The following is a 19,694-nucleotide window of genomic DNA, read 5'->3' on the forward strand; positions in this document are numbered from 1 at the left end:
ATGCACAAAAAAACGATAACAATCAATCATTCTACTGTCATTCATTATAAAATGCCGAAGGGATAGGATAGCAATCACAAAAAAAAAGTGAAAGCTGTGAAAATTAGCCTTAAAGTTTATTTCAAAGTTTGCCTCATTTATTGCCTCGTAAGCTTTGGCTTTTGGTCAGAGAAATGCTACATTGCAACCAACAGAAGCTCTGATCTTCTGATGTCTCCTCTTCATGGTGATGCTCCGTCATTGGAAACCAGAGAAATTTGCAAAGCACAAGAACCATCAGAAGTGTGATTTACTCGCACTTTTCAACGACCACACATAAAAAAGGGGGGGGGCTCTGAAAGAGGCTCTAATAAAGTTGCAGTATGCCTGGGATGTTAAAGGACACCGCCGCTTCACAAATATCCTCCAGCAAGAGTGTTTTTAATGCACTTTGTAGAAGTTGAGTTATCTGTAGTCAAAACTCGAAATTCAGCATTTTCGCGCCCCTTCCCCTCCTCTCGTCACTTTTTGCACGCTCGAAGGTCGGCGCTCCTCAGCCAGCGCCACCTCCGGGGGCGGAGCTTCCAGACCCGCCGGAGCTATGCGGCTTACTGGCCGCAGCCATGGTAGCTGTCCGACGACCGAAAGAATCTAACTAGTAGCCATCTCCCAACCTGTATACGCAGGAGTGGTGCGATGGAGCAGGGTATGAGCATGAAAAAGTCGCCGAAAAGGGCTAGCCAACTTTCTAGCTGATTGTGGGTTCTCTGCTGCGCGTAGAAGTGTACTATTTGGCTCAGGTGTTCATGACAATACAATGCAGTGATTGAGCAAGTTGATCTGCTCTCCTCAGAAGGTGTGTCAGAGCCCCTTTAAGGAGAGACGCAGGTCTTGAAATGGTAAAAAAATGCAAGAATTTTTATTCTTAAAAAATGGCATATTTGGATTCAATACACTTTAAAGTGCCTACTTACAAAGTTTCAAGGTCTAATTCGACCTCCAAATACTAAAAAATCTATATATTTGGCGCCTCCAAAGCGCCGAAAATAGTAAATTCGGAGCAAAATGCAGCAGAACTTTGTGCCCGTCGCTTCCTGCAATCGCATCCCCAATGGCCACCATCTTGGTCTTGTTCGAAAGCGCTTTTCTCTACTTCTCGGGATTGCTCATTATTGTGAGGTCTTCTCGGAACGTGCACATTCTGCCATTTTCCAAGGCCTCTACAACAACCTCCGAATGACTGGTGCCTGCACTTCAAATGCGATTTTCTCAGCTAAGCATTTTTTGCAGACATAACTAGCCTTACAGAAGTTTTTGTTACAGTTTTATGGTGCAAATTCAATTATTCTTCTGCAGTTGAATTCACAAAGAACTAAACTATGAAGCTATGCTATTTTTTACAGCTTAGTTGAATGTGTCAATCTTTGTGAACAATGTGATCTAATTATACTTCTTCGACGTAACTGAACATTTTTACACAATGATTTACCTAAATAACAATAGCATAGCTCCGCATGGCAGCACTTTGGCTACAGCTTCATTTCACTTGTAACCAAAAATATGGAGGGAAAGTGTCAACAACACATAAAAAATTAGCTAATTAGGTTTTCAGTTATTGTCCTATAATATGGGAACTAAATGAGATATACTGAAAATAATCATATCTTTGATAACAGTAAGAAGAAATACATACACACACCTAATTTTGGTTTGTTTAATGGGGTTTAACATCCCAAAGCGACTCAGGCTACGAGGGACGCCGTAGTGGAGGGCCTCTAGCATTTCGCCTCTATCAAAATGCGACCGCCACGGCTGGGATCGAACCCATGTCTTTCAGGTCAACAGCAGTGCTCCATAACCACTTAGCCACCGTAGCGGCTTACATGCACCTGACTTCATTACAATATCTGTAATAATAATAATTTTCGTTTTGTAAAGCCTGCGTCTCCCGTTAATTAAGGAAGCCTTCAATCTATTTTCTGTCGTGCTCACACACACACAAAAAAAAAGCTTCAATAATATCAGACACATACCACTCGTTTTCATGTCCATACTATTGTTCAACTTGCTGAAATTATGGATCTTTAAACTTCTGGTCTCACAGAATGACACAATGAAGCTAGCTTCCTTCAGTCTGGTTACTACTCCTTCAAAAGGAAATCGGTAGCACACTGCGTATATGCACTTGGCCAAATTGTAACTGCAACATGCTCCTTTATCATAAAGGCTGCCAGCACTAACATATTACAAACGTATTGCCATCACTTGCACAAAAATGTAGATATTTTCCATCACTGCACAATATTCAATGGCAAAAATTTTAGAAAAACCTGCATGTTTTATACACCAACAAATATAGTAGTACTGAAAAGATGTCTACCCTTGCATGTATCACCTTTCTGTACCATTGCATGTATCACCTTACACTGATAACGGTATGTGTCCGTTACTACAGCATTTCACAGTTACACCTTACACTGATAACGGTATGTGTCCGTTACTACAGCATTTCACAGTTAGGTTTTTTTTTTTTTTCTCAGTACCCTACCATGAATTTCTATATTCAGCCAAAAGGCTGCTAAAAAAAAGAGGAAAATCCCTGAAGCTATAATGAAAAGGGTTCAACTTAAGGTCAGGACAAATCAGCAAGCTATGGAAAGGAAAACGATAGGAGTAACGTTAAGAGATGGGAAGAAGGCAGAGTGGATCAAAGAATCAGGAATAAACACGTTAATGACATCCTAGTTGAAATCAAGAGGAAGAAATGGGCTTGGGCTGGGCATGTAATGCAAAGGCAAGATAACCACTGGTCCTCAAGACTAATGAACTGTATTCCAAGAGAAGGGAAGCGTAGCAGGGGGCAGCAGAAAGTTAAGTAGGCAGAGGGGATTAAGTCTGCGGGCATAGGGTGACTGGAGCTGGCACAGGACAGGGTTAATTGGAGAGGTATGAGTGAGTGAGGCATTTGCCCTGCAGTGGGTGCAGTCAAGCTGAAGACGAAAAATACCTAATGAATCTTGTAACTTGTACCAGACATGTCCAAAGCAAGTGAAACATGGCCCTGTTAAAACGGAGGAGAATGTGTGCATTTTGGTAGCCAGCATAGCGAGTGCCTTAAAATACGTCCATTGTTCGAGATTTTCCAAGTACCACGAAAATCGAACGTCAGCGCTCATTTTCAAATGGCGAAAGATTAAAACTGACATACTTTTTCGTGCACAATTCAGAGCTTCCTTTCAATGTTCTAGTCCGATTCCTCATCAACGAAGTTTCCGCTAAAGTTTCCACTTCTGCGAGATAATTCGCAGGCCCCGTGAATTCAGTTGTAGAGGGATTGAACTGTATACAGTTCGCCAGCCATATAAATTAATCGTTAAACGGTATAATAATCTTGCCAAAAACTGTACATGCCGTGAAGCCAATGTGCAAGGACATTCAGAAGGTTGAAAATTATGCTCCGTTCATCGCTCTTGTTCATCCAAGAATGAGACATTGGATAAGTCTTCCACCTCCTCATCAATGTCCACCTCGTAGTCCACTTCGGGGTAAGATGCATTCTCTAGTGTATGCTTTTCATCTAGGTTCCCTTGAACGCCAGACAAGCTTCTCTGTGCCTCCCTCTCTGCCTTGATCTGTAGGCGACTTTTGAGCTTCCGCTGTTGTACGTATTCTGCAAGGCTCAACATTCGGGCCTGTGTCTCCTGCAAATTCTCAGTGCCAGGTTTTAGAAAAGTTGGTTCTTCCAAGGGAGTCCTGCCAAGTCCCTTAGTCTTGAGCAGAACTTGCCTCATAATGGCAGCACGATCCAGTCCATAAATGTCCACCTTCATGTCAGAAGGAACATACGGCCTTGAAGGAACATCTGCTGCACTTGTGCTAACACTCTCCGTAGCACTTTCCTGCAACGAGTGAAGAGCATGTCATCTGACACAACCAGCAAAAAATTTTATAAGGGGCAACTCTTTATCAACTGCAGTGTTGTGAGCACTGGGGATGCCATACTGTACTATCCAGGATAAAAGTTTGCGGGACAAGAGTTCTAGGAAAAACGTTTTTTGTAGCTCCACCTCACTACCCAGACGCCTGATATTGTATGAAGGTATTAAACGCCTAAATGCTCCTTCCTCTGGATGCAATATCAGGTGACTGAGTAGCGTGGTGGAGCTACAATAAACGTTTTTCCTAGAACTTGCGTCCCGCAAACTTTTGTTCTCAACATTACAAGCCACAAGCAGGGCCCAGAAGCAAAAGCTTAAGCTAAAGTACTTTTTGAAATGGATGATATATGGCTAAAATCCAAAGTTTTACAAAGCACATTAAAATGAACGAAGTTAAAAATAACGGCCGATTTGCATCATTAGGACAAATGCGAATTAGGTGTGCTAGCATTTCAGTTTTCACTTTGGTTCCGGTGTTCAGATAGCAATATTGGGTTAGTGACCACATATGCAGAATTGGTCATTCTCTGTTTCACATTCATAGATCCCTGGGAGTCACCATACCACTCCTGGTGCAGTGGTGCAGCGGTTAAGTGATGCGCCACTGCTCTGCCATGGCAGGTGCTACCACCAGTGGGGCTTGTAGTACACAGGTGCGCGGTCGGAGCGGTGCACAAAATACCACTGACCGTGTGGAGGTGTCTACATAGGACAGAGGGCCACTGTATTAATGAAAGGGCATGGGAGCACGAGATATCACTAGAGAACAAGGGTGGGTACAATTTCCCATCTCACTACAAAGAAGTAAAGTGTGAGACGGTGCTAAGTGGCATTAAGATTCTAGGCAGGAGTCGCGATCAGGTAGCATGTGACACACTGGAGGCTTTTTGATTAAAAAGAAAGCAGCACATGAGTCAATTCTGTGGCTCTTCAAAACAATGAAATTACTTTTCTCGAAACCTTTTTTTGATGACATCGTCTCATGAAGAAACCTTTGATTGCTGTCATTAGGTTTGTGGAACCAGAAGAAAATTTTAAAAAAATGGGTGTTGTTTGCAGTTTCGTTTGGTATTTTGCTGATGCCATTGTTTTCATTGAAATTTTAGTGCTAAAGCACTGCTACACGGGGTAAAACCCAACCAAGAATCTTGTGGCTTACATGATCTTGATGGTGCTGAAATAAAATAAATATTGCTGTGACTGGGTTTCGAACCTGCGGCGGCGCGAATAGATCAGCTTCGCTGGCCACTGCATGAGAGCACTAGGCTATCGCTGCAGCCGATCACACCTCGTGTTAAACTGCAACAAACTCTCGTACTGTGCATTGCACGTCGTCGTCTTCATCAACTTCCATCTGCAGCGCGAATAGATCGGATCAGCTTAACTTCGAACAGAGCTTAACCTGAGTCTAATATCGTCGGGCCAGATGTGCTGACGACCCAGCAAAGCAAAACCATGAGCCAATGAGGCACATCTACTTGGTTTAATAACATTACAACCCTACCACTTTTTTTTTATTTGGTTTCAGCTTTTTAGTATTCTGACTGCTTTTGCTTCCCTTGTTTCACAATGGTTTTGCTATGAATGCCTGACACTGCTTTTGCTAAGAATTTTCTTCTTTTTGTTAAGACAACAATAGCGGTGCTTTATACATAAGCAATTAGAAGGGTAATTCATGGGTTTGCAAGCCTTCATGTTGCCAGCTATGTTCAAAGTGATCATGCGATGTGTCACATGCCTGAGTTTGGTGTTATAAATATGCCTCTTTTCTGTCAAATAAACAGTTGTTAGTGTGCTCATGTGTTGAGTTCTTTCCTGTGTTGTGTTAGTTGCTCCGCTGCTCTCTTGCATCATGCACCAACTCATCAAACAATCCATTATTCTGAAGCACGATATGTCTATGCGGTAAGCCAGGCAATGCATGCCCCCCTCGGGGTCCATTGTGAAGGCTATGCCACACATCCCAGCTTACTCCAACTATAATCCTTTTCAAAAGACCAGACTAACTTGTTTTTGACAAAGTAGACGATGCCCATATAGCATATGCTGGTGACTGCATCAGCATCCTGCGCACTTTTTTACTGGGTAAGTGTGTTTCTATGGACAAGGGAGGGACTATGAAGTGCATCATATGCTACCTTTCTCTTTCAAAATATCTGCTAATGGGAGGAACCCCAAAATTAACGACGTTAGTGTAGATGTCCACACAGCAAGGGCGGTAAGAAGAGTAGGAGAGCGGGTAGTGGGGAGGTGATAGAAGTGCGATGCAGCAGGAAGCGGAGCACCACAACAAAGGACGGCAACAGTGACAGAGGGTAACTGCACTGGAGAGGCGCAACAGAGATGGTGAATGGTCTGGCAGCTGCTGTGTGGTGCAGCAGAAACGAGCACCGGCTGTAGTGCCATGTGGCAAGGACAACAGGATATACAGAGACTCAACATGGAAGGTAAGGGTTTACAGCCACAACACAATGCAGTGGGAGATGATGTGGCGCCGCAGCATAATGCAACAGAACACTGCGCTAGCAATGTGGTGTGGAAAAGGGCACAGTGCTATGTAGCGCAGCTAACAGCTAAAGCTGGGAATACCGAGGATGAAGTGGCCCTACTTTTGGAATAGCCAGGCCAAGTCTGTTTTCAGTGCAATTTGAGACATTACTAGATAGCTCTGTATATTTGTTAGTGCTGCTAATAAGGTGTCATCAGATCAAGTTGATAAATTGTCAAACTGTCAATTGTAAATTGTCAAAATGTCAATAACGCTCAATAGACAAATTTGGACAGAGGTTGAGGTAGCTCAAACAGCAGTGCAGCAACAATCACGAGATCAATATGCCCTACAAGATGTTTATTTTTAAAAAATTTTCCCTGAACTTCCCCAGAAGCACCTTGAAATAAATCATGGCTACACTGACGCTATAACACACGACTAGTATATAGGAAATAATTCCCAGGCCTACGTCTTCATTGTCACTGGCCATAAGGTCAACCGAAATGCAGTGCACCTCAGAAGTTAACTGCAGGATGTGAATGTTCTGTTTCATCATGAGGAGCGGCTGAAGATAAAAATGTGATTAGTGGATGCCAGGTGCAGATTCCTGAACCAGTTGTAAATGACAACTTTCACTATGCTCCCTGCAGCAGTGTTTAATGCAAAAAGCTAGGCAAGTTAGCAGGCTTTGGATAATGCCAGAATAACCACTTGCAAATCAATCCTAAAAAGAAAACCTTTATGGTTTTTTGTCCCCGAAATAAAGAAGTCACTTCAAGGCACCTGACAACACTTAAATCGTTCCCTACCGTGCCCACTGACCACCGTTTGGCTGCTAACAATAGATGCGAACATCAATTTCAAACGTTTATGCACCGTTCTTGAACATGCTGCACCATCTGCCTTGAAGCCAGAAAACTAGTCTAATTTTCTCATTAATGCGAAAGCATCACATGTTCCATTAGCACAAAAGCCACCATCTGCCGTCTGTTGCCGTCCATGGCATGAAGTTCAGATGATATAATAAGAAGGCCAGTGTATTATGTCATAACATGTAAGCAAACATGTATAGGTAGTCATTAATGATTAAACATCACATATTATGGCCTATAAAACTCGTGATTTGCAGTCAGTCATGACTCAGTCATTCTGAACTTTATCATGACTCAGCATTTTACAAGTGATGCAATGTAAGGTGTCTAGGGTTTGCACAAAGTATGTGTAGTCATAGTGATGATGCATGACTCAATCCTTCTGCAACATAGCATGACTCAGCACTTTATAAGTAGTATAGTCATAACATGTAGTCATAGCCATGATGCATGACTCAACACTTTAATGCTTTCACATTCTCACACATAAGCAGTATTGTCTCTGCCAAATTTTTTTCTTTCTTCTGCGTGGCAGTGATTTTTCAACCACTTGTGAAAACAGCAGCATGCCAGCAAAGATAGAAACCAAAAACAAATGCACCACCAGCAATAAGACAGTAATTTGTTCAACAATTCAGCTGCCATTACGGCATATGCCTTTCGGGACTCTTACACAACTTCTATTCTAATGCATACATGATTGCACACTTTGTGTGCATCCATACAAAAGCACTGGTGCATGCTACACCATGATATAAAGACTGCTACTGTTACACCATTCCACCCAATGACAGAAAGGAAATGACACTTTTCAATGAAGACTTTCTCTGTAAAAGAAGATCCAGAGCTGAGAATGTAGACATTAGTAAAATATAGCAAGCATTTTTTCTTAAAGAGAAAACACAATGTGTTCAACAACAAGTAGATTATGTATCACTAAGGTGTTGTCACAGGGTGCGGCACACTAACAGTGCCAATATTTCACTACAGAATGCCACATGAATAAAAATTAAAAAACTCCATTCTTAATCAGCAATATTAGGCATGATTTTATAATAATAAGCCAACATTTTTTCATCTGCATTATACTTTCTTCACACATTTATGTCAGATGTCAGTCCCTCAAACATCTTGCACAAATAGAAAAAAAAAAAAGAAGACAAGTTTGGAATACATCCTAAGAAAACTGATTTCTGTGATTTTCAACTCACAAAGTAGTGCCCTATGATTAACGCACATATTATGAAAACATTTTGAAAACTATAAAAGTAAAAAAAATCTATCCTCTAAGTTTAACGTAGAAAGTATACCATAAGCAACTAACTGTCCACGGTATTAAGATTTTTTGCCACTTCTATTTATTGTAGAGTTCAAATACATGTGGAGTTATTACACTGGGAATCTGCTATTTTACATTCTCAATCCCATAACCAGGAGCGCAGATTCTTCAACACTGGTCAACAGCTATAAGAAATGCCTGCGCCATTTCCAACATCAAAATTTCTCCTTCTTTAGCTCAGAAAAGTCGACAAATATAACCTCAGAATGCCAACTAGAATGCTCTGAAGACATCTTGTTTTAACACCGTAATGGTTCAACTTATTTTGACGACAAAGCATTTGCTGTTTAGACTACAATTTTTATATACAAGCTACTAATAAGGCTCATTGTAGGTCCACCACAGGTATTCACAATGCCTGCTGTGAGGTGCACACCAAATCGTTGGTGCGTCGACAGCGGAGCACTGCACGTGCCAGCCCAGCGTTGCGCATGTGCACGTGCGAATGATGTTTACAAAGGGACGACGACAAAGAGCATGGCAAGCACAAGGAACGGAGAGCTGACATGTCAGAAAACCGAGGTGTGAAGGGAGACTGCGCAGTGGAGGTTGGGTCATTTAAGCGCGGAGGTGGCAGCCGTCGGACGTTGGGTCACTGCTGCTGGGGACCTCCCATGGATCACCAACGCAAGCCTCCTGCGTCCCTATCAAGTGTGGAGGTGGGAGCCGATGGATTGAGGGTCCGTGCTGCCAAGAGGCCTTCTCGGATAGCCTGTATTAAGCTTACGGTGTTTCGGGACATCGTCAACGGGTCCTAGCTACGCTTCTCCTGCTGCTGCAAAGTTCTTGGGGTGGCTGACAGGAGTCCACCAGCGTCTTCCTGTGGTCCTCTCCGCTCCTACCACCACCTGGCTCTCTTCTGCCGTTTCCTTCAACGCAACGCCAGCGACATGTCGCAGTTCATCAAGCCACGTCCGTCCTGTCTACAAGGCATCCCCGCTTCACATGGGACGCTCAACATCTGATGAACTCTTTCCTTTAACCTGTAGTGTTGTAAGCATGTTGAGTGTGCATTCTTCTTTGTGTTTTTGTTTCTTATTGGCTCTTTTTCTTTAAATTATAAATACGGCTTCATTTTGTTTTGTCTGACCTGTTCGCTGTCTTGTTGAACCAGCACACGACAGCGTTCCCCTTCGGCAGTCGGGTACGCATTATATATTCGCGACACCACCAAAGAAAGGCACTGTGAAAAAATTGTGAATTCTTCTTTCTCAAACCCCCAAGATTTAATCCACTGTACATTTCTGTCAAGTGAATGGCCTCAAAAGGTTGGTTAACCACTGGTCAACATGGCTGCATCAGCTCCTGCCAACTGGCTGACCATTCACTCCAAATTTATAACCTCAATCTGCTGAAGCTCCGGTAGCTAGAAAAATGGGGAGTTTCCAGAACTCTGTTCCCAATGATAAAGTCTGTACGTATCAGCAAAATCTGCCCATGCTTCAAGCACCGAGGGCCAGTGCACATGTAACAAAGTATACTTAACCAAAATCCCGCCCCTGTGAAACTCCCTTGGGAATAATGCAGCTGTGAAAAGAAAGGTGATAAAAAAATAAAGAACAAAAAAGGGACGACTGCTGTTGTGAGACAGCTTGAACATGCACCCACAATTCATGCAAGTCAGCACAGTTTCCATTTCAGTCGCATGTCTGGTTTACTGAAGCTGAACATAACCAAAACTTTCTTAGCAAAATTACTCACACTATCAAGAAACTGCTCATCCGTGCTCTCTGGGAGGTCCAAGTCTGGTGGAATGTCAGCACCAATTTTGTCAATTAGTCTCTCCACTTCAGCACCTCTTCCATATGTGACATCTTTCACAAAGGTGATTTTTGGAGCTTTACCAATGAAACCACTCTTGATCAACTCTGACCTGCAAGTAAGGTACACCTTACTAAGCATTTGCAAGAAGCCTTGCAACAGAGGCTTTCCAGCTTGAAAATTGAATTAAAAGACTTCTTTCAAAATTAATGGCCAGAGCCGTTGAAAGCCCAATAAACTTCAAATTTCTATGCACTATACAATAAACTTAAAGAAACAAGCATTTGCAGGAACCAAACTCCAAAACAGCACTCCCCAATTTTTCACCTAAATAAACATACAAAATGCAAAAATACGTCCACAGCATATGACCCGAAGTAAATCCTGGAAAAAGCATGGTGTTCAATACAGTAGACTAGCGATAATTCAAGCTTGGATAATTCGAACTTTAGGTTAATTCAAATAAATTTCAAAATTCTGGTTGGCTGGCTATATTTTCAATGCACTTCAAAGCCGCTTAATTTGTACCGCGGATTCTCTAAAATTCGGCCCCACCAACTAACGAAGATGCGGTTCGAAGGGGGGGCTGTGCCGGCTTCGGTCGCCCTGTCACCGCATAGTTTTCTGAACTTCACTACCAACCCACGACGATATCAGTTATCAGCCGTGCATCAGGAAGCTAAGGCCAGGTGCGCACTGGTCTGGACGCTGACTGACGCGCCGCTGGTATTCTTTTTTTTTTTAGGAATCGAGCTGTTCTGGCACAAATTTGCTTTTCCCTCACTTTCCTCCACGCAGTCATGTGTACCTCAAATGAGCAGTCACCATGAGCTGCTCATTGTGTGGTGGCTCCACAATTACTGCATCGCACCTGTGAAGGAGGCCGTAGAAGGCCTTACAATTCCGCAGCAGTTCTGCTTTGATATTCACGACAGTGGGCATGCAGTATGCCATGATGGAATGGCGAAAAATCGTCATTGCTACCCAGTTGTCATTAAGAAGTAGACGATCATTGCTTATCTTTTAATCAGTTAAATGTGCTACATTGCAAAACTATTTCCTGAAAGGTTTTCTAAAAGGTGTGGTGTCGTGGTGGTCCGGTGCGGTGTGTGGTCAAGTGTAGATAATCGAGCAAGCCGGTGCTTCACAATGACTGGATTAGTGGTGTGGCGTGTGTAGTGTGGTGTCCAGAAATTGAAAACTTTCAAAAAATCAATTTTCAATTTCCGGACTCGAGTAGATGCACGCGTTCAGTTTTGTAGCAGATGACGCTGCCAGTCACTCAGGCCGCTTCAAAATGGCCGTCACTGCCAGGGGGAGGAGCTTAGAGCCGATAACTTCAAATGACAATTTCTAGTTCAAATGCACATGTAGAGCCCTACTTCTTTTTTAAATATGCATAACGTCGTGGCTAGTAGCTTCAACGTAAAAGCACGATTTGTCGGCAGACCATGTCATGAGCCCTTTGATGCATAAACAAATAGAAATATGGTATGTTATGTAGGGGTTTGCACATTGGCTATGAGAGATGCTGTAGTAGACCAATTTTGATAACCTGGGGTTCTAACGTGCACTGAAATTGCACAGCACATGGCACTTTTCAATTTCACTTCCACCGAAACGCATCCGCTATGGCCGGGATTTGATCGCACGTCCGCGGGTTCTGCAGCCAAACACCGAAGCTATTAAGCCATTGCGGCGGGTATAAACAAGAGAGAAGACGGGCCTTAAATCACAAGGAAGACAAAAAAACTGCGAATTGGTGCTGCTCAGCCACACTTTTTGTGTGCCTAAATTCTTCACTCATTTGCACACTATGACCAATCCTAGGCCAAAATAAGTGCAAATGGCTTGTATAATATGCCTGGGCATGACACAAAGAAGAGGTGCAGGCTCCTGAAAGCAGAGTGTGCACTACACTTACTTCAGAAATCCAGCATTTGACTGGAGAAGTTCAGCAACCCTTTCATCAGCCCCATGCTCTTGAAGTGAGGTAACCCAGTAAACATTCAGATGCGTGCAGTCAGCAGATATGCGAACCTGGACAGCCAAAATGTGTGTTATTCAGACACAAAGAGTAAAAAGCTATATGCACAAAACAGTAACAGCATCAGACATATGGTACCAATGCTTGTTTAGTGCAATGAGGCAGCAACACAGGTTGATAAAATCTGAAGGAAAGGTACAAATAATGCTGATTTCCAAGCATATCACAACAGACCAAAAAAGATAGGGAAAGCACTCTTTCAGCACATCTGAAGTGATCTGCAGGACTAATGGTTTCATTTCACATACTGATGACAACTGATAGATGAATAACATATCTGCACTAGCCTTCAGTGTCACCAGGGACACCAGGGACCTGTTTCAGCAATCAGGAAAGAAGAGCTATGGCAAACAAACATATGACCAAAACACTACATGCTTGTGGCCAGTATTTACACACTGGCTTTTGACTACAGCCCTTGTATGCACAGGTGAGTGTAAAAAGAGAAGGCTAAAGGGGAAATGGCCAACCACACTTTACTGAACATAGCAGGGAACATAGCTTTCAAGGTGCGAAAAACTTGGTTTCCTAAAAATCGAAGTACCAGCTCATAGACTCATTTTCTTTAATGTCCCGAAGTTTCATTGCCAAATTTTGATTGGAAGTACCACAAAAAAAAAATGGTTTTATCAGTCATGCTGGTACTGTAAAAAGGGCGAAAAATAAGCACTTTTGAACCCTAGAGTCTTTGTGGTGCTACCACCGAGCAGTGCTATCTTGGGCTTGGCAAAAACCTTGTTTCTTCATCTTCAAACCTGGTGCCTCAGCTCGATTCTATACACAGAAGCAAACGCACACAAACCAAAAGCTTCAAGAGCTCGCCATGTTACAGCACTGGTCTCCTCAGCGGTTGCCTCCAGCAACTGGCAGAGTTTGCGCGGGAGCCAACGGCATGGCACCTCCTTTTGTGCTCAGCTATCCATGCTTGCTCAGCTAGTGTTGTATTTTAAAGGCTTGAAACTTAGGCAATCATGCACCAACACTCCATTGAAAAGAAGTACGACAAAACATTACACTGTTACGGCAGCCACAAGTGAAAGCCACCAATAGCCAAGAATGGTAAGAAGGCCTCTCCGTGGGCTGCTGCAAGTGAATTTATCTCAGCAGGTGTCATTAGAGCACTTCAGGCTCCACTGGAAATGGAAATCACGCAGTGGACATCATGAAAGTGCTGCCAAGCCCTTAGGGCGCTGTTGCTAGCATGCAACAACCTAGCACAAACAGCTGGAAAGGACCCCATGCACAGAAAGAAGTCATCAAAAATGCACCAGGCCAAAGGCCAGGCAGCCAAGCAATGCTACCTTCAAAAGCACACAAAGGACCTTTTGACAGCCTTTTAGAGAGGCAAACATGGTCCTCAACTTTGAATGGATTTAAAGAGGTAAATATGGTCCTCAAATTTGGATTTTTCTCATTTACTGCATTTCTCTGTTGCTTACTTAATAGAACTGATTATTTCACAACTGCTTCATTTATTGTGTGACAGCATAAGGAGCCCACTGAAGCATTTTGCATCGACTCCTGTCATACCCCACGGAAGAAATTTATAAAATGAAAACTTCACAGCCGGAAGCGGGATTTGAACCCGTGCCAATGTGAACAGATCTCTTCTGCTGGCTGCTCCTTGAGACCACTGCGTCATTGCTGTAGCCAAACATTCTGCGTGCTAAACAGCCAGTCTCTTACACAGTGATCTCGATGCCTTCATCAGCTTCCCACATTCTCGCCACAAACAACACCATCAACACGCCACACCGGGCTTCATGTGCTATCGCAAACAGGGCTAGGCATTGTCCATACTTTACCTCAGCAGTTCCTTGCAGCAATAGCAAAGCTGTGATGAGTACAGAGGAGACGTTCTGACAGTGCACAGCGTAGAGCCAGTATAAAACTAGGATATGTGATAGCATGCCTTAAAGTGCACATGCGCCAAATGCTATTTCAAATTGAGCCTTAATGTATGCTCACGTTACGTACACTATTTCCCAAGTTTAGCATGCGCGACTCTCACATACACTGAAACAACTTTTTCAGCATAATGGTGCGGTTCGAAGCAGGATCCCTTGCTCTGGAGTGAATTTGGCGTTGCTAATAGGTTTTTCAGTATGGTTACTGGTCAGAAATGGGGCATCGTGCTTTCGTTTTGTCTGATCTCACCTGCAACAAAATTTATGAGCAATATATTTCCTTTATTTCTTATTTGGAGTGATGATACTGCTTGTCCTAGGCCCAAAAAAGAATGTCAGATTGTTCACAAAAATGGTTTCCAATCCAAAAATCAGATGGCGCCAATATGCCGAAGTTATCATTGCGTCAGCATTTGTGCATGTGACAAACAGCGAAACGTCGCAAAAAATGCTTTTGACTCACTGGCTGAAACATGGTAACTAGTGCTAAAAAACTCAAGGGACAGCAAAAAGAGACCGCTGGGACACACGCCGGTATTGTTCCCCGGTCACTTGTATTTTTTAGCGTTACTTACCATGTTTCAGCCAGTGACTCAAAAGCATCAACTAGCCCGTCTTTCTTCTTTAACCAAATGCTTGCGTTTAGCATATATAAGCATGCATACACTATTCTAAAACTGCCCAATATTACTTCAGCATTTGGTACGCAGAAGGCGCCTCTTTACTATTTGTTTGTTTTATGGGGTTTAACGGCCCAAAGTGACCCAGGCTATGAGGGACAGCCTCTTTTCCAAATATCTATATATGCCGCAAGCAGACGACAAGCAGATGATTAGGCACGCAGGGACACGTTTAATGCACTCTCCTGATTGGCTGAGGAGTTTTCCAGCTTCCATAGCGCTGTAAGGAACTTATGAGATGGTGTATAGGCACCTGCCAATTTTGACCCCATTTGCTCTGCTGTACTCCTAGAACCACACTAAAAGTCATTAAAATCTGATGATGATGATGATGATGATGGATTTTTAGGGCACAAGGGCATTTGTGGCAAAAGAGCGTCATGGCACAAGGTATTTTCTTCTACTCAAGGTGAGGTCAAAGACCCATTTCCCAAGCATTTCACCCTAAATAATCTGAGCACCAGACCAGGGGAAAGCTTGAACCCATTGTATCACCGGTGGGTACCCGGCGGCACTGGGGATCGAACCCCGCACCTCCTGCATGCTAGGCGGATGCTCAAGCGACTAGGCCACCGCTGTGGTCCCATTAAAATCTTATTCATTACTTTTATAAATTGTGAATTCTTGGTATGATATTTCGTCCAGAGTCTACATCTATATCACAACTACGGCACAAAAAATGAAGGCTAAATAGTTTTGTGTAGTGAGAAAAAAAAATCTAAGATTGTCATGACCCATGGCATAGATTTAGAAATGCATTAATGTTTAACCAGCTTTCTACAACATTTTGTTAAGCCTGCAAGCTTTCTACAAGGTGCAGTAAAGAAAAAATTGTAGCAAAAAAATTCTGCAAATATAATCCTGAAATTCTGTATGGAAGCATTACTAGCTTGGACGAAGATTTTTGCCTAAATCCACTGAGAAACAAAGTTTCTCTAGAAAGCCGAGCAAAAGTAGGAGGAGAGGGTGACGAAAGAGCTGCGCTTGAAAGCTTGGCCTACGCACGTAAACCCATGCACATTCTCAAATACGCCGCATGTCACCTCTTCGTTCCCGCAATTCCCCGCCCCAGCAATAAGAAGCAACAAACACGCCCAATGCCCAAAGCAGTGACCCCAGTCAACTTACTCTGGCACGTAAAGTTGTGACTGACAATTTAACAATAGGTACTGAGGTAATATTTCGTATTGCTATTTGCAATATAGTTGGATGAATCTCTTTCTCAAAAGCCACTCAAATGTTCCATTCAAAATCCTACACAGGCATGCAGTTTGGAAGAAACAAATGTGAAGACCAGTGCCTGCAACAACACATGCCTGGCATACTCGCAGGGAATGAGAAGCCTCCTGTTGGTTGCAATGGAAGCCGAGAGAAAGCTAAGTCTTCAAGCTGAAGCAGCTGCTGTGCACTTGAAAACCACATATGCCAGGGGCTGGTTTTCAATACTGCTAACAAGAGGCCTTCGGCAAAAGGGAATAAAAAAATGTGTCACTGTACATGCTGCACCTCACAGTTACAATACCCAAAAACCAGGTATGGGCATAATATCAGGGAAAATAGGCAGCTCTGAACAATTGTTTGTTCACCATTCCCACAAAAGCCCAATTTAAAAGATGCAACAAAACGTTTGGCTCATCGGTAAGAGGTTAAAAGTACAGTTCAGAAGACACAGATAACGAGATACAAAAATGAACAAATACAGCACTGTGCTCATTTTCTTGGCTATTTTGTCCTTTTCCATGCTTTATTCTATAACAAAACAGACATATTGTGGAGGTGAGTCCAAGAAGCAGGTTTCAATATTGTAATGTCAAAATCCTAAACGAACTAATGATTCTGCTCACTGCGACATAATTTCTATGCTTTAAAACACATGAAAGGGAGCAAATGATTTATCCAGAACTAAAAAGCTATTTGCAGAAAGCAGGAGAAGTGAAAGAAAAGAAAAGAACAGGGCTTATCTTTGCTGTTAACCCTTTCTGGCCCAAATTAAGACTGTTCAACATAAAAAATTGATATCCAGAGACTAGTATGTATAGGAGGTGGATAATTCTAAAAGATCAAAAGATCAGTTTCATCAGTTCTTTATAAGATTTTTTGCATGATTCCAAATGGAATCATTGGGATTCAATGGGTGCAAAATGCTTAGTTTTGTGATTTCTTCAAAAATTTAAAGAAATAACAACTGCTTTTAAACTATGCTAGTCTCTGCTTGAGTAGAAGGTGCAACAGTTCTTACCAAGAATACATGAGAATGACATATGACACACAGCTTGTATCTGCTTTTCATTGTGTGCGGGCCAGTGTGCTATCCTCTGCATGCGGAATTCTTGAGCTGGTTGAAGATAAGCACAGGTTGTTTAGACATGCCACGTAAGAGGCTGGGCAACTATGCTCCCAGTATCCAGATTTCGAGCCTCGAGCTCACATCATCTATTTGCTGCACTAACTAAAATTTTGTAATGCAAAATTAACAAAGATTGAGTCAATGCAGAAGCATTTCAAGTATTGGTACGTTGAAGGTACTATGCCGAAGGTTGAAAGCTGGACGGCATAGTGGCGCTACCATTCAATTCTGCATCATCCTCCAGTTTTTAATTTGTTGCCATGGGCGATATTCCACAGAGGTTCAGAACTTTTGTGTTATGCTTTGTCATGGGGTTGTTGCTGTTGACCTATGTGCAATGAACGCTATTTCTTCAGTGAATGAATTGACACCTCAACACATGTGGTGGGCAGCCCTTGAAACTTATTAATTCCCAGGTGAAAAGTGTCTGCACTCAATGTGGACATCTTTGGGGAGAAAAATGTTTACTGATACATATAGGCTGCGAAAGAGGCGATATTTACACTACACAAGCAGTCACAAGTAACTGATACATATAGGCTGCGAAAGAGGCGAAATTTACACTACACAAGCAGTCACAAGTAACTGAAATGCGACCGCGCTGATTATTCCGCAACAGGGCCCACAGGTCCCAGTGATTCCATTTGTAATCATTAATATCTGCAAAATATTTTAGGGCTTGCAAATGTGTTTACCCGAAATAATTTATTTTTAAGGACTAAAGTGAGGCTTGCTTGTATCCTTCCACATGATTAGAGAAAAGAAAAAAAAACTGTTTTCTTTTTTCTATGTGGTGAATGGGAGGACGCTGCGCCAGCCGATGGCGACAGCAAAGAGTACGCAGTTTCTACTATATGCCTCTCCCACCTACTACCATATGTCGATCAGAGGAAAGGCTGCTAACATACGTTGAATTGCTACATGCGGGAACTACTTTCAAAACTAAATTCAAAACTGCAGGCGACGCGTCTAAATTTGGAGATTCCAAATGGAATCACTGGGCCTGAAAGGATTAAACGGCTGCAGCAGAGTGAAAAGTCAGAGCGAGAGAGATTCGTTTGGAAAACCTCTTCTGAACCAGCAAAATCGAATAAACACTGTTTACCTGGGTGAGTTGAACAGCACATCCCCTCAGTTTTTCGCTTATGTCTCCCGTAACCATGATGTTCGAGATATTCTCCATGAACACTGCATTCAGTACTCGCTGCCTCCGGGTACGCTCCTGAACTTTTCTCGGTGCTGATGGCACAGCCGAGTTGGGCGCCTGCAGACAAAATAGACAATGAAAATAAGCAACTGCGAATGGACAGCGACGTTTCCCTACTGTGCAACTTCCCTTGTCAGCAGAACATAAAGAGCAAACAAACAGCATAAAGCACACTTACTGAATATACGTACTGCTGCGGGTGTCGCTTTCTGAAATAAAAAAAAAATTGCAAACGATATGACACTGTATGCGCTTTCATCACCGTCGAAGCACACAGCTAGACACCATTCCAGCAAGTCCAGCTAGTCGCGAACGGCGTATGTACTACCTTCATTCCTTACATCCGTAGTAAAGAGTCAGTTTTATGCTCGAAGTCCATGCGCAGTTTCAGAGCAATGTGTGTTGTCAGTTACGTTCCTACGTGTATGTCAACGGACTGCTACCCGTACGTTCTGAAATTGCTCAACGACTTCAAGTACGCATAAGTCGTACCAACTAGCCCCCCCCCCCCCCCCCCCCCCCCCCATCTTAACTGTTGTCAGCGATACTATCAGGCTAAGTCTAAACCACACAAAAGTAAAGCTAAGGTAAATGTGGCTTTCTTTCTTCCAAAAGTGGACAGTAAGCTTTATCGATTAAAAAAATATTATGCGGGTCCAGAAGCTACAACCAAACGCACAGGCGAATTTGGCATGCGTGTTCACGGCGAAGTTATACAATAAAATTAAAGCTCACTTCGATTTGTCAATAAGCTTATGCAAAAAGACACCAAGTTTTGCATTATCTCGATGGCACACTGAAAAATGTCTCCTCGTGAAAGGAAACAAGGAACGAGTTTCCGCAAATCTTCGCAACAAGCCCGGCAGCTCCGCCATAACGACAGTTCGACTGGGTACCGGAACGCGTGGGTTTTGTTTACAGTCCGTGAAGACGTGTGAAGACCGAAGAAGTGCACGAGCTTACGTCAGAGGTCGCTACTAACAAATAAAAATACATGCCGCCTCAGCACTGCATAAACCATTACTAAATTGCGACAACTTATATTATATATGTTACATCAGCGGTTATTTTGCATTATAAATTCCGGTAATAGGTTATTGTAGCTTTTTTTAGTACATTAGCAGCA

At 42.8% G+C, this 19,694-nt stretch overlaps 1 protein-coding gene across 3 annotated transcripts; it reads right to left on the bottom strand.

The window, feature by feature from the left end:
* Positions 1–868: 868 nt before the first annotated feature.
* LOC144114351 (putative ribosome-binding factor A, mitochondrial) lies at positions 869–19,487 on the bottom strand. 3 transcript variants are annotated; one of them, XR_013311018.1, is made up of 7 exons: positions 19,304–19,487; positions 18,747–18,777; positions 18,467–18,625; positions 12,305–12,420; positions 10,321–10,492; positions 2,451–3,878; positions 869–2,399 (listed from the first exon to the last, which is right to left on the bottom strand). XR_013311018.1 is itself a non-coding variant. In XM_077648008.1 (6 exons), exons 1-6 carry the CDS (start codon positions 19,441–19,443, stop codon positions 3,441–3,443), a joined length of 1,056 nt encoding a protein of 351 aa, XP_077504134.1. In that variant the 5' UTR covers positions 19,444–19,487; the 3' UTR covers positions 869–3,440. The 3 variants fall into 3 exon arrangements, 2 of the variants coding, with proteins under 2 accessions (XP_077504134.1, XP_077504135.1); XM_077648008.1 differs by having other exon boundaries at positions 869–3,878; XM_077648009.1 differs by lacking the exon at positions 19,304–19,487 and adding an exon at positions 18,910–19,075 and having other exon boundaries at positions 869–3,878.
* Positions 19,488–19,694: the final 207 nt, after the last annotated feature.

The sequence above is a fragment of the Amblyomma americanum genome, chromosome 1 (assembly GCF_052857255.1).
Source record: "Amblyomma americanum isolate KBUSLIRL-KWMA chromosome 1, ASM5285725v1, whole genome shotgun sequence".
NCBI classification, from domain to species: Eukaryota; Metazoa; Arthropoda; class Arachnida; order Ixodida; family Ixodidae; genus Amblyomma; species Amblyomma americanum.

Bases quoted from the DNA above. Each gene is read 5' to 3' on its own strand.
- LOC144114351 (XM_077648008.1), bottom strand. From the start codon at position 19,443: ATGGCGGAGCTGCCGGGCTTGTTGCGAAGATTTGCGGAAACTCGTTCC. The intron at 18,626-18,746 runs GTAAGTGTGCTT...TTTTGTCTGCAG, and splicing joins CGCAGCAGTACGTATATTCA to GCGCCCAACTCGGCTGTGCC. The intron at 3,879-10,320 runs GTGAGTAATTTT...CACTCGTTGCAG, and splicing joins ATGAGCAGTTTCTTGATAGT to GAAAGTGCTACGGAGAGTGT.